At 37.9% G+C, this 15,059-nt stretch overlaps 1 protein-coding gene across 1 annotated transcript; it reads left to right on the top strand.

Moving 5' to 3' along the window:
* Positions 1-7,479: 7,479 nt before the first annotated feature.
* LOC136283373 (uncharacterized) lies at positions 7,480-15,059 on the top strand. The gene is made up of 7 exons (XM_066172144.1): positions 7,480-7,576; positions 7,670-7,722; positions 8,390-8,624; positions 10,442-11,555; positions 12,003-12,123; positions 12,653-12,735; positions 13,259-15,059. Exons 1-7 carry the CDS (start codon positions 7,516-7,518, stop codon positions 13,314-13,316), a joined length of 1,725 nt encoding a protein of 574 aa, XP_066028241.1. The 5' UTR covers positions 7,480-7,515; the 3' UTR covers positions 13,317-15,059.

Here is a 15,059-nt window from a genome sequence, read left to right as displayed (position 1 = left end):
GTACTGTTATCGTAGCTACATTCCAAGGATCCGGTACCATCCAGGTATCCCAGTTACCCTGCTCACAGTCTCTAGTATAATTTTATAGCGGTCGTTTTTCGCAATTCCAGGCGCGTAGCCCCGCCCTCTTATGTAAAGGGTCCCCCAGAGATGCTGATACGTGCAGCACTTGACATTTAGTAAGGACAAATTCTGATGTTATTTTTGGCGAAGAGAAACAAGTTCTGTCAGAGAAGATACATAAACTGGAACTCAAATCTGGCTAGAATGTGGTAGAGCATAATTAACGTGATCATCGACACAGCTAATAAAATCATTAATAAACACGATAAGATTGTTATGTTAGATTTTTTGCAAATTGTAGTGATTTATTCCAGTTAACGGTGGCGACAAGTAGGCGCACCATGTATATTCCATAGTCGCTATCAAGTAAATTTTGCCGGACTTTGAGTTCGTCTCAAGATAGAACAACACAAATACACAAGGAAATTTTTACAGTAACTTTATAACCATCCTTTGGTCTTTTAAAAGCTTGAAGCTCAGTAGATTGTGTCATATCTGTCATTGTTAAAACTGTCTTTGTTTTGATGCTACTTTTCTTTTCTTTGCTACTTTGAAAATAGGAGTCAAAACAAGTTTGGGTGACTTGCCGCTGTTTGTTTGATGCTTGCTGACATTAGCTCCTAAATTCAATGGAGTTATCCGATCGTCCGGTTACGAAGGCACCACCTACTTCTCAGGCCTAGAAGATCGACTACGCAATCAAATCTTACTCCGAGTTTAATTTATACACTGTATTACCTTTTTTAGAACGTAAAATTTTGCATTGACCTTCATATGACTTCGCGTCCTTTGGATGTTGTCGGACCACACTCGGCTTGATTAAATCGATTCATTATGTATGGCATAAAATTATGAATAACGAATGATCTAGTGAATTAGCTTCATGTAGAATACAGCATGCTTTTCAGTTAGTTTCTTGTTCATTATTTTGTTTAAAAGGCTGTAATCTCAAATAAATTTGCGAGTTCCTCGAAATTTATATCTCAATCCTTCGAAGCTCTAAACTAGCTCTGAGAGTTAACAAATAGAAATTAGAGAGCTCATGAGTTAAATCTTCGCTTTATCATTGGGCCACATAGACTGTAAGCTTAGTCAGGCACTTACTAAGCTTATATGTGACACACATCCCGCAAACTGCTGGGATCAGCAGTGTCGAAAGCTTCGTGTAATGGGCATGAGTTAATAGAGTAAGAAAGATGGTGAGTCCTATTTTTTTTCTTTGTTCCACGCTCGTAACACTGGAGGCGAAAACCATCTTTCTTCATTTTACTGCCGAGCTGAAGATTCATCATTTTTTTATTCTGCACATGAGGTTTTCGACATTGTTGATCCTAGCAGCGTGCAGTAGTGACTTAGCTCACCTTGGAGTCTTTGTGGCTCAGTTGCAGAGCATGAGGGCGCTAAGGTCTGAGGTTCGACTCTTTATGACTCTGCATTTTTTCTTTGTTCCATACTTGTGACCGGATTAAAGAAGAATAAAACTTTCTTCATATGTTTATCCAAACAAACAAACAGAAGGAGATTACCACTCTCTTAAGATTAAGAGGGAACAGAATACTGCAACAACCCATTGGTTTATGCATTTCTTTATTTTCTGATATCAATATAATTTTTGAGGAACTCTTTTTCTGGTTACTTTAACCGTGCAAACAAAGAAATACATCCATACTGAAATATCAAGCTTGTTGGTTAATGTTGGGGTGAAAATCATGCGCTTTTGGATGTTAATTATTTGTGGTGAGTGGCCTCTTATAAAGTCCGTAACCATTATGCTATCATCTGTGTAAGTAATTAAATGAGTAAGTAAGCAGGCAAATAAGCACGTAAGTGACTTAAAAATTAAGGAAGTAAATAAGAAGAAAGTGTGCAACTTTACAGAAGCTTTTGAAGCAATCTTAAGAGTGAGACTGAAAACTTTTCAGGAATTACTATTAACGCATTGTCTCCCTAAATTCAAATTCTTCATCGGTGGAGGAAAGCGGAGGGATAAAAGCGCCATTAAGACGAGAAATGGATTATTACCGTTAAGTCGATTAGAATTACTTCAGCAACCATTTCTATGAACTTTCGATTTCTTCCTTCATTCCCTATTTTCCTTTTAAAACGCAAGGCCTTGTATCCTTGAATGAAGTGAACTGTAACTGGGAAAACGGTGGTACCGAAAATGAATATGAAGTGTCCTTAGAACACACTCGAAAATTAGGCCTAACACAACACATGTCAAAGAAAAAAAAAAGGCAGAGGAAAAAAAAGAAAAAGAAATCAGTTTAAATAGGTATGAATAAAAGATCACGACAGGGGAAAATTGGTTTCTCAACCGAACGCATTCGGCGGATTTTCCGGGAAAGTTGGTCGTTTTCTTGCGTTATCAAAGAAGTATGCAACAAGAATTTTTGTCAATTTATTTTAGGTGTTCGACACAAAAATAGGTCTTTTAGATGTTGAGCGCTTTCGTAGAGAACGTGAATGTAAATAATCAGAATATGTCACAAGGCTTCTCGCGGAAATTTACGTAATGATCAGGAATGGACCTTCATAATGCAGAAAGGGAACACAAGTATGTAACGAGTTCGGTGCTCTCCACTTTTAGCACTAAAAGTGCATTTATATGGTTCAGAGCCTCCTAGCCTTAAGTTATAAAAACATTGAGGTGGCTCTGTACATGATCTACTGATTTTGTACAAAGCTATCAAGAGGATGAATCTGGATATGCTAACGTTGATAAAAAATAAATAGTTTAAATGATAATAAATATTCGGCGGTGGAGGGTGTATATGTAATAAAAATTTGAGCTAAAATTATTGTATAAAATTAGTTAATAATTTGATACCCATGATGTGACATGCTAATTTAATAATAATAATAATAATAATAATAATAATAATATACAGTATTTAAAGAGCGCTAATTCCCAATGGTCCAAAAGCGCTTTACATAATAAAAATAACAAAATCCTAAACCGACAAAACTACATTGTCATTCTATAAAAATTCCCAATGGTCCAAAAGCGCTTTACATTATAAAAATAAGAACAAAATCCTAAACCTACAAAACTACAAAACTACATTGTCATCCTATAAAAACATCGTCATTCTATACAACATCATAACCAATTTTAAAAAGCCACGTCTTGAGCTTAGATTTAAAAGAAGAAAGGGAATTACAAGATCTAAGTTCGAATGGAAGTGCATTCCAAACAGAAGGTGCGGCAATAGTAAAAGACCGGCCACCATAAGTTTTAAGATTAAATTTAGATGTAGAAAATAAAAATTGATTGGAGGATCTAAGAAGTCTACCAGGTGTATAAGGCTTGATGAGATCAGTGATATAGCGTATAAGGCTTGATGAGATCAGTGATATAGCTAGGTTCAGCACCATGAAGCACCTTAAATGTAATTACTGCAATTTTAAAAGTTATTCTTTGTTCAATTGGTAGCCAATGAAGTTGAATAAGCAACGGCGTAACATGCTCATATCTACTAGTAAGGTGAATAAGCCTAGCAGCACTATTTAGGACACTCTGTAAACGTTTCAAGATACATTTAGGCTGACCGTAGAGCAGTGAGTTACAATAGTCGATCCTTGCAGTAACAAAAGCATGAATAAGAGTTTTACATGTATCGTAAGAAAGAAACTTGCGAATCTTAAAAATATTGCGTAAATGAAAAAACGAAGACTTGCAAACAGCAGTAACGTGCGGCAATATCGATAGAGAGTTATTAAAAATAACTCCAATATTTTTAGCAGTAGTTGAACAGTCAACAGTGTCAGAGGCAATCACCAGGTTTGTTAACGCAGGACGTGGGCGATAGGAGGATGAAAAAACTATAATTTCTGTCTTCCCACTGTTCAGCTTCAGCTTGTTATTTAACATCCAAAGGTCAATATCTTTAACACAATCTTCAAGAACAGATGTACATGTTGACATATCCTCAGGCGATGACGTTTCAAAAGATAAATAAAGCTGTGTATCATCAGCATAAAAGTGATAAGATAGACCATGAGATTTTGCAATATCACCTAAAGGGGAAGTGTACAAAGAATACAATAAGGGGCCCAAAACGGAACCCTGAGGTACACCATAAGGTAAGGCATGCACATCAGAAGAGACATCTTGGATTCTGACATACTGAGTGCGATCAGATAGATATGAACGAAACCAGTCCAGTGCCTGGTCACAAATGCCAAAACGGGTAGATAGTCTAGCAAGGAGAAGAGAATGATCAACTGTATCAAAAGCAGCAGACAGGTCCAGTAGAACCAAAAAAACAGATTTTTGATTGTCAATGGACATAGCAATGTCATTGTAGACTCTAAGAAGAGCCGTTTCGGTGCTATGGTGAGCACGGTAGGCAGACTGAAAGACTTCACACAGACCATTGTTGTCAATGTAGTCAACAAGCTGCAAAGCCACTACTTTCTCAATGATTTTGGACAAGAAGGTGAGGTTAGAGATCGGCCGAAAGTTCTTAAATTCTTGATAATCAAGACTCGGCTTTTTCAACAAAGGACGAATTACAGCTTGTTTAAGTTCAGTGGGCATGACAGAGGTCTCCAAAGACAGCTTAACAATTTTCCAGATCACAGGGCAAAGGAGATCAAGACAACCAAGGAGTATTCTAGAGGGGACAGGGTCAAGTTCACAAGACTTTGATGCCAAAGGGTGCACAATCTGAAGTAAGGTCGAATATGAAGGACAGCTCAAACGATGGAGTCTAGTTGTTGCTACTGTGGCTTCATTAAATAAATAAGTTACCTGCATAGGGTTCGATTCCAGTTCATGTCGAATAGTAATAATCTTCTCACCAAAAAACCCAATGAATCTATTTGCAAGATCCGCCACGGAAGAGCAAGATGGATACTGCGGTGCAGGACTCCGATGTAACAACTTACCGACAATGCCAAACAGTTTCCTCTGATTAAGGCAATTATCATCAATAAGTTTGGTGTAATATTGTGAGCGGACAGAGACTAATAGCTCGTTGACAATACGATTTTGTTCAATAAGACGCAGACGATCTTCGGGCAATCTAGTCCTACGCCATCTCCTTTCCAGTCGGCGACGAACTCTTCTCTCCAGTTTAATCTCCTCACTAAACCATGGAGCAGCGGGACGAATGGTAACCATGCGCGATTTTAATGGCGCATGCTTATCCAAAACACTAGATAACTCCGAATTATACAAGTGAAGCAGCGTAAGTAAATCATTGGATGATTCAGACAAAAGAGGAGACATTGCAACATCTTGTCGAAAATGCTCCAAGCTGATGGCTTTTAATTTCCGACCACAAATACGCTTCCTTTCCCAATTAGGCTTCACAAAACGAAGATCAGCACAAACAGTGTAATGATCCGATATCTCTGAGGAATTATCAACTGAAATAGCATTTAAAATAGCATTTATAGTTTTAAGAAGAAACGTTGTTTCACGTGATCCAGTCGAAGATTTTAAAACGTGTAGATTAAATTTGACGGACACTGCGAGATGGGCTGCGTTTTTGGGGACAGTTCGAAAGTCAAATTAATGAATCCGGTGCCCCTTAAGTCGCGAAGTTTTCTTATTTGAAATAATACTGAAGTGGATTTGGAGGTGCGAAATCTCATCGATGGTTAGTTTTTGGGACTCTTTTTCTGGTTTCTTTAACTGTGCAAACAAAGAAAAGAAAACAGAAAACACTCAAAAAAAACTATTTGTGTATGCTTCTTTGATAGCGAAAGAATATAATCAGTTTTGCCGGAAAATCCCCCGCATGCGTTGGGTTGAGGAACCGAACATCCCTCTTGCCGTAAATATTATTAGACGTTTTGGCGAGTAGTATTGCTGAGTATGAGTATGAATCACACTGATAAAGAGCGATTCGCAGCCGCGTCGCAGCCGCGTCGCGTAAACGACGGCGTTCTAGTCCCAGTCCTTTATCAACCACCGCGTTCTAGAAGCCGTCGCGTCTCGGATCTTAAAGTCCCTAATAGTGTTGTAAGGCCGAAATGTGAACAGTATACTTCGCTAAATAAAATGTTAAGCATTTTTTTCAAAAGTGTTGATGGCACATATATCTTTTACTGCTGTATTAAACAATAAAGGCATCGGTGGCATTCGGAAAAGCACCAAGAAAAAATAATATTTACGTTTTGTAACTTGCAAAAACCAATCGTGTTGTAAAGCCAAAATGTTATCAGGTTATACTTCGCTATTTAAAAAGTTAAGCAATTTTCCAAACGTTTTGAATGGAACAATATTTTTACTGCTATATTAACCAACGGAGGCATTGGGAAAGGCATCGGTGACACCGGGAAAGGCATCAAGAAGAATGATATTTACGATAAGTAACTTGTTGACTTGTTTAAGGCGTTAATCACAGTTGGTTTGCTTTTCACTTGAATTTTGCAATCTCGACTTTCGATTCCGGAAAAATGAAAAGCTAAGCAGCTCTAGAAAAATTTCGCTCCAGATTTTTATATTTTTAGAGTCATTAATAAGTTTGTATCCACAGCCTTGAGATAAGAAATTTAAAATTTCCATCAGCTGTAGTTCTTTTAGTGTTTACTATATATATTCAATCGCCTCATTTCACGTGAAAAAGGCATGTAGGAAAACACTGAGCTTCGAGAAACAGCCAAGTTAAGGCTAATGTGTTTACCATGCTTAAATATTTATAATCAGGGCTACTCGTTTAGGAAACCTTTTTTCAAAGATCCAGACGTTGAAATAATTCTGTTTTCCGTTCGACGTGTTTTTTTTCCTATTTAAACTCGGGATGAAAACTTAACTTTCGAACAGAAGGGCTGGTGAAATGTTGTGTTGGTGTCTCTGTCCCCCTCGCACCAAATTTTAAAAAAAAATCTTTAAAACTAAACTGGTGAGCAGCACTCTGCGAACAGTAGTTGTAAAATTTCTTTATTCTCCGACGCGTTTCGTCTAACTGCCGTAGACTTCTTCGGGGAGTTTTACAATTTAACACTAAACACCTGCATTTATAAGCCCTAGTTAGCGGCTATACAGGAGACCAAAGACCATAAAGGCTTGGCCGGACCTACGAATAGGAACAGGTGAAGTTGCGAAAAATTTGAAAATTTTTTGGGGCAAGGTGGGAAAATTCATTTGGGGACCACGGTTTTGGTTTTCTTTTTTCGTCACGCAGCAAGTTACAAAACGTAAATATAATTCTTCTTGGTGCCTTTCCGTATGCCACCGATGCCTTTTCCGATGCCTCCATTGTTTATTACAGCATTAAAAGATATATATAGTGCCATCAACACTTTTGAAAAATTGCTTAACATATTATTCAGCGAAGTGTACTGTAAACATTTCGGCTTTACAATACTATTGTTTTCCGCAACTATAACTGGTATGTCTTCATATGAATTATTAAATTTGTTTTCCCGCTGACCACTCGTATTTCGGTCCATGATGAATAACTCCCGTCTTGATCGAGTCGTGAAGTTTGATTGAAAATGGCCGCGAAAGATTCATTTGAAATTAGCGACGGTGAATCGCCAAAAGAGTCAACTGAAGGTGAGAATGGTTGATACCTTTCCTTTCTTTTTAATTTTTTATCAAGAAACTAGATTTAAATTGATGGCACGCTTAATTATTCGAATTTGACAGTGACCTGTGGGCTTGATGAGTTCGAAGTAAATGTTGAAGGTCTTGGTGGACAGGTAAGCTGGAGTTTACATTTAATGTCATAATTTAATACCGGGCCATCCTAAATTTTGAAGGGAACTGGTGGTTTCTCTGTTATGGCCATACCTTTTTTAGACCATAAAAGCTTAATATCAGGTGCAATTGTTTTTAAATGTTCAAGTGAAACTTCAAAGATGCATTACACTTCATGGTTTCATTTTGTAGTTTGTGGCTTTTATCATTGTTGTGGAGGTGGCTTTGACTTTTATTTGAAGCAAAAAGAATTTAGTTTTGCTACTCTTTGAGCTGATGTTGAGAGTCTTGGGAATGAATGGTTATGAGTTTTATAAAATCTAAGCTTATGAAATATTTGTGGATATGGGGAGGAAGAAATTGCTAATCAGGAGACATTCTGGTAGATTGTTAAAACTAAGTATTTCACTTAAAATTCTTTAAAGTTTTTTCTAAATTAAGCAGCATCTTTCTGTACTCTAGCCATAGAGCAGCCAGCAGTCATTAAAGGAAAATGCCACTCTATGTTATCATGAATCCTAATGGTGTTTATAGTTAAAAATGAATCTCTACCTTCTCACTGGTGTTACATGATATATACAAGATTAATTAGTCCAGGGTTTGAAGGGTGAGAAGTGCACTTGCAGTTTAGTTTTAAGAGGAGTTTACATGTTCTGTTGTGGTTAACAGCCTCCAAGTGTGGGAGAACTATCTACAAGGAATGAGACAGAAACAGAGCAGCCAGGGAAGCAAGGACTGTCTTTTGGAACTTTTCGGCAAGCTTGTCCTGAATGGATGCCGAAGCATGCATCTCTCTCTGCATCGTCTCTGTCAACGAGGTATGAAATTCACACAAGTCAACAAAAGTATGGAGACAAAATGCATCTGTTATATGACGAATCAACCAGGAAGTTCCAAAAGCTAGGTAAGCTTAGGTTTTTCTGAAAATATTCATTTTTTAGTTGAAAATGTAAATACGTTTTTTCCTTTTTTTCTTTTTCTAATTTTTAAATTTCTCTAGAACTGAAAAAATTAATTCTCTGAACTCAAGTGTCCTTTTCCAACACAAGTATTTAATACTGTATGAATTTGTTCTTTTTCCCTTTTTTTTGGGGGGGGGGGGGGAGGAGATGAAATGAGCAGGGTGTATGAGTTACTGACCTAGATGGCTTGATATTAGCCAAGTTCTCTTCTTGTGTTTTGTCAACAAAGATGAAATCAAGGTCCATAAAAATGCAAAATCAAAGAATGCCTATGACCGTCAATATGTGGATAAAGAAACTTAAAAATCAAACATTTTAATTTGGGAACTTGTAACCAGTAGTCTTGCAACAGTCTGCTTCGGGTGCTGAGCCAAGCCTTGTAACTGAAGCTTTGCTTAACTCAACTGAAAGTAGTGAAATTGCCCCTGATGTTCATAGCACTACCCAAATGCCAGGTAAGCTTAGCTTGGTCAAGAAACAGTCTTTATACACACTTTTGCATCAGAATGCACATACTCTGAAATGATAGAAAACACTGTTTTTAAAAGAGTGTGGTTAAAAGCTTTGGGTCTTTTTTCATTTTTGTGAAAGTTGTTCAAAGTAATGGAATAGTTCCTGTTCAATTTTAATTTTTTCTGACCAATGAAAAGTGAAGCCTTCTGTGAAATTTTCTCTTTTTTCAATTTGATGTATTGACTTTGGAAAATGGAAATACTTAAAATCTAAATCCCATTTTACTCAGGATTTCAGTGTTCTCCTTTCCAGATGGTAACCAGTAAACTTAACTGCTTGTAGTGCCTCTTATTACTGCCTAAAATCACTCAAAATTCTAGAAATGTCAGCAGATAAAAAGATTACTCTACCAGTTTGACACTTTCTTTTACTTGTGTTGCTTAACATAAGGGAGAACTTTAATTTGGAGTCCATCTAAGGACAGTCATATTAGGATGTCATATTAGACGACATCATCATAAACAACTTTGCTTCTTCATTTCCTTTTAAAACAAATAAATTCTATGTCACTGTGCATCTCCTCAGTAATAGATAACAGAAGACACTTAGCTGCACCTTGTGTCTCATATTCTTGTGTTTACTACATTTTGATGTCATCTGTGATCTATTGCTTCTTTTTCTATCCTTTAAAATTTATACATTTCTTTATAACTGAGATAACCAAACTATGGGAAGCAATAATTATTTTAGCAATAATTGAAGAGGTGTGTGGAAAAAAAAAGCCCCTAGTGACATCTGAATGACCGCAGGAATCTCCTATTAGCATTTAACCCCTAAGTTCTGATTGCAAATTCTCCCATCAAGCAGCTACACATCTTGTAAATTAGTTATCAGAAATTGGTGTTGGATCAATATAACGACAACTACCTGATAAGTTTGAGTATTCCCATTACCTGTTTGCAGGATAATGTATGGATATTATAGGGAGAAGTTACATGTTGATCACTTCTGGGAGTTAAAGGTTCTGTCTTGTACTTCTTTTTGATACTAATGGAGAAGGTGATGTTGTATCAGAAGTCACCTAGGACTGTATTTCATGCACTCCCTTCAATTAGTTTGTGTTTTGCTGGCATTGAAATATTCCAGGTCTGTGACAAGACAAAAAACCTCTTTCTCTATTTCTTTCCAAGCTCAAAACTTACCATCTCTTTTATTCTATTTAAAAAAGTATGAAGTAGATTATTTCCAAATATTACCTGCCTTCTATAAAAAGGTACATAAAGATGTTCCTTTTTACCATCACTAGTATTGGGAGAATCACAGGCCCGAGTGGCAGGACTGCCCCAGCATACACTTGGAATTTCCCCACAATTTTTGGCACGGCATTCAACAGACCAGTCTCTCTTTGGTGGTACAGGGAGAAACGATGCAGCCCCAAGCAACGACCAGACAAGAACAACAAACCCACAGATATCAGACACAAGATCTCAAATGAGGCCAGCTGTGGACGGTCAAAACCTTTTTCTTGTTGGTGACACTTACCCGAATCATAGAAACATGCTAACAGAGCAAGATGACACAGGTCACAGGGAGAACGATAAGGACGCAAAGCTTGAGGTTAGACCACGAGATGATATTGGTATTGAGCCTTGCTTCCTTGCTCGTCACTCAGAAGACAGTAGCATTACCACTCCTATCGATGACATGAGGAATGCAGAGGAAAAAGATGACCCGCGAATTATAGCGATAGCTCCGCATGCTTTGATCAATGGTGACTCGCCGTTGGCGCAAGCACCCCTTTTACCACAACAGAGAAAAGTCAAGGATCAACCTACTGATCCTGAAGTACAACGGGAGAGAAACTCTGATTTTGAAGTGATAAATGGAAATCCTGCATGTTTATCGGATACCACTGCAGTTGCACAAGGCCTGATCTCCCCTGAAATGGAAATCTCCGCTCTACCACAAGCAGCCATGAACACAAATCTAATATGGGAAACAGGAACACACGCAGATCAGGACACTGCTTACCAAAAGCCACTGGGTGTCTTAAATGATGATTCCTTAGCTGACCCAGAGCGACGAGTGGCTGAGGCTTCTTTCCCTGTCGAAACAACCTTGAAAGAAAGGGAAGTAAGAGAAAAGGCAATGAAGGAAGAAGAGCGGACCAGAAAAGAACAACAAGCACGTGAGAGAGGAGAAAGGGAGGCAACGGAAGCAAGAGGAATCGAACACAATAATTTAACAGAAGAAGGAAGCTCGACTAGCAGCGGAGAAGAAACACTCGAGCAATTAATAATTCAAGGGACCTCTCGTTTGGAAAGAAAGTGGAGAGAAAGGGAAAAAGAATGGATGGAAAAAAAAGGCTGGACCCGAAAAGAACGATCTCAAGACAGACAAACAAAGTGTTGTAACTGCCGGTAAGTTAAAAAAGATTCATAACAAACTTTTTTTTCCTTTTGTTTCGATGGTACGTTTGTTCTCCAAAAGAATAAGGATCAGAGAATTATTGGCCTGCTTCACTACCATGTGTTACCGTGGTGATGAAGAATGCTGACACTAGCTTAAGGGCGAGAGCAGACTTTAAAAAGAGAGAGAAACCCTAATATATACGCGCATGAAGCTATCTACTGCTAGTGGTTTTTAGCTCATTTGCCTAAGCGGAATCGTCTCCAAAAGATACGCGTGTAACAGGGGATACGAATTATGGTTTCTCAACGCGTATCAAGCTCCCTTTCAGTAGGTTCCTCAGTCGATTTGAGTGGAAATACAACGTTTATCAGTATGAGTTCTAAATATATTTTCTCGACGAGTCATATTTTGCTCGACTGTTTGACCTGCGAAGAGCCGTTCCTATTTTCGTTTAGCGTCCTCAAGGACCACTCCTCCCACTGTGATCAGTGTAACGTCTGTATAAACAATGGGCTGGAAGGGAGGCATAACCGCAGACCGAATTCAGGACATGATGTGTGCTGTATCTGTTTGGAGGTAATGACTTACTCCTCGTATTAACACTGTAGCTGCAAAACTTCCAGAGAAGGGGATTTCTCTGTCTTGTTCATTTCGCATCGTTTCTTGTTTCTTGGATTTCGTCACCAGTTTTACTGTATAATTAATATTTTGTGTTCTCATGGTGTCTCTTCGTATCATTTATACGTTGGAACGTTTTCCTTTCTGCTATTGTAAGAGTATGGATTTCAAAAAACTGTCCAGAGACACTCGCGGTAGTGGTTGCACACAAAATCGGCTCTGCAAGAGGAAATATTGTCCAATAGAATTTCCCCTTTATATCCTTGTTGGCGACAATGAACGTGAAATATAAATAAAGTAAATTCAACGTTTGAGCGACAAATCTAGCAACATACCAAGAGAGCACTTGAGTTCTTCTTAGCAAGGTTCTGAGTACAAAGGGAAGCATTCAATAGGATTATTGGAAAAAATAATTGTAAAAGTTAAACTGATAGATAATACCTGTAAATCCTTTTGTTTAATGGACGCTAGGAACATTTATTTTCAGAACATGTTCGGCGACTGTCAAATCTTGTCATGCTTACACAAGGTTCATAGAGAGTGTGCCATTGCAATGACACAGAATGAAGTGTAAGTATGTTCACAAAGTCAAGATTTTTATGAATTAACTAACATAACGAGTAACGCGTTGATGCTCCCCTTCATTTGACGTTATCTAGTTAAAATTCTGAATTGGATTTGTATGTGGAGTTGTGGCGGAGGCTGTAGGGGTCACTTACTTGACTCTGTCTATCTCTCGACTTCCGGCGGCGTGAACTGGAGTGTCAAATAAATCATTGTTTTTTGCGTCTTCTTTCCTTTGAGAGAACTTGTCTTTGAATCTTATGAATCTCTCATAGGTTTGTAATGTTAACTTCTGATTTGCTGTTGTGACTAGCTGTGTCTTGGTCTAACGACACTCGAGAGAAAAGTTCACTTTGCATGCAGCTTTGGAACAGTTCTGAATTCACAGCAATGCTAGGTCGATTGTGAGCTTTGCGGTCTCCTTTAGTTTTACCCGTGATTTTACGGTGATGTTGTCTTGAATATTCTCGCGTTTAATTCAAACAAGTTTAGGTTGCATTTACCTGAAATATTTCCTTTAAATTTGCAGTCACAGCTGCCCAATTTGTCGCCGCCCTCTATGCAGTCAGACAAATGGCAATGAGTGAATGACAACGGCCCAGGCTCTTCTCTTCTCGCCTCGTTGATAAAACCGAGAGGAACCTGTGAATGGAGCTGAAAGGATGATTTTTTTTATTTCCTTTTGATTATTTTTAGGTGTCTAGTTTCTTAGACTTTTAACGTAAATTCAGTAACAACAGTTTAGTACTTAAATTCAATGGATTTATCCGATCGTCCGGGTACGAAGGCACCACCTACTCAGGACTTCTCAGGCCCAGACGATCGACTACACAATCAAATCTTGCTCCGAGTTCAAATTATCTACGGTATTACCCTTTTCAGTTTGATTGATCGGTACGTTTTTATATTAATTTGACATTTCAAATTCGAACAAATGTAGTAGGTTTAGGTGTGTTAGGGGCAAGTGATATGTGGGTCTCCATAACCAAACTATCAAAACGTTATCACTAGTTGTCAAATATTGAGTTTTTCACCAACAACCCAGAATTTAGAGAGGCAAAAGTAAACAACTCGTCGATGATGATCTTAAACTTTGCGTAAAGAATGCCTGGTTTAAGATTTCCTTAGGCATATGTGTCCAGGACATTGAGTTGCTTTGGTAGTTAACGATACTCCAGAAAAAACCAAACAAACAAACAAACAACGACGAACAGGGACTAACGTCATCGAATGTTCTAAGCGCATTACTTTAAGATCTTAATCTAAGGAATAGCGTAGCGGGTATTCGCTCAAAACCCAACCCGTTCTGTTTCGTTTTCTTAAATTTTCTATAGTTTGAATTTTAAAGCCATTGATGTCTGAAAAACAGCATTTTCGGACCAATGATTACAGGAACTTTAAATAAATGGGCTCCTAAGCAATCAAAAAGATTTAATTTGTAAACTAGAACGTAAAGTTTTGACTATATGACTTCGCGTCCTTTGGATGTTGTCGGACCACACTCCGCTTGATTAAACCGATTCATTATGTATGGCATAAAATTATGAATAACGAATGATCTAGTGAATTAGCTTCATGTAGAATATAGCATGCTTTTCAGTTAGTTTCTTGTTAAATATTTTGTTTCAAAGGCTGTAATCTCAAATAAATTCGCGAGTTCCTCGAAATTTATATCTCAATCTTTCGAAGCTTTAAACTAGCTCTGAGAGTTGAAAAATAGAAACTAGAGAGCTCATGAGTTAAATCCTCGCTTTATCACTGCGCCAGATAGACTGTAAGCTTAGTCAGGCTCTTACGAAGCTCATATGTGACACACACCACGCAAACTGATGGGATCAGCAGTGTCGAATGCCTCGTGTAATGGGCGTGAGTTAATAGAGTAAGAAAGATGGTGAGTCCTATTTTTTTTCTTCGTTCCACGCTCGTAACACTGGAGGCGAAAACATCTTTCTTCATTTTACCACCGAGCTGAAGATTCGTCATTTTTTTATTCTGCACATGAGGTTTTGGACATTGTTGATCCTAGCAGTATGCAGTAATGACTTAGCTCACCTTGGAGTCTTTGTGGCTCGGTTGGAGAGCATGAGGGCGCGAAGGTCTGAGGTTCGACTCTTTATGACTCGGCATTTTTTCTTTGTTCCATACTTGTGACTGGATTAAAGAAGAATAAAACTTTATTCATGTGTTTATCCAAAATAAATAAACAGCAGGAGATTACCACTTTTTTAAGATTAAGAGGGTATAGAATATTGCAACAACCCATTGGTTTATGCATTTCTTTATTTTCTGATATCAATATAATTTTGAGGAACTCTTTTTCTGGTTACTTT

Source organism: Pocillopora verrucosa, chromosome 9 (genome assembly GCF_036669915.1).
Source record: "Pocillopora verrucosa isolate sample1 chromosome 9, ASM3666991v2, whole genome shotgun sequence".
In the NCBI taxonomy this organism is placed as follows: domain Eukaryota; kingdom Metazoa; phylum Cnidaria; class Anthozoa; order Scleractinia; family Pocilloporidae; genus Pocillopora; species Pocillopora verrucosa.
This window is presented reverse-complemented; position numbering and strand designations above follow the sequence as displayed.

Bases quoted from the DNA above. Each gene is read 5' to 3' on its own strand.
- LOC136283373 (XM_066172144.1), top strand. From the start codon at position 7,516: ATGGCCGCGAAAGATTCATTTGAAATTAGCGACGGTGAATCGCCAAAA. The intron at 7,577-7,669 runs GTGAGAATGGTT...CGAATTTGACAG, and splicing joins GCCAAAAGAGTCAACTGAAG to TGACCTGTGGGCTTGATGAG. The intron at 7,723-8,389 runs GTAAGCTGGAGT...TGTGGTTAACAG, and splicing joins TTGAAGGTCTTGGTGGACAG to CCTCCAAGTGTGGGAGAACT.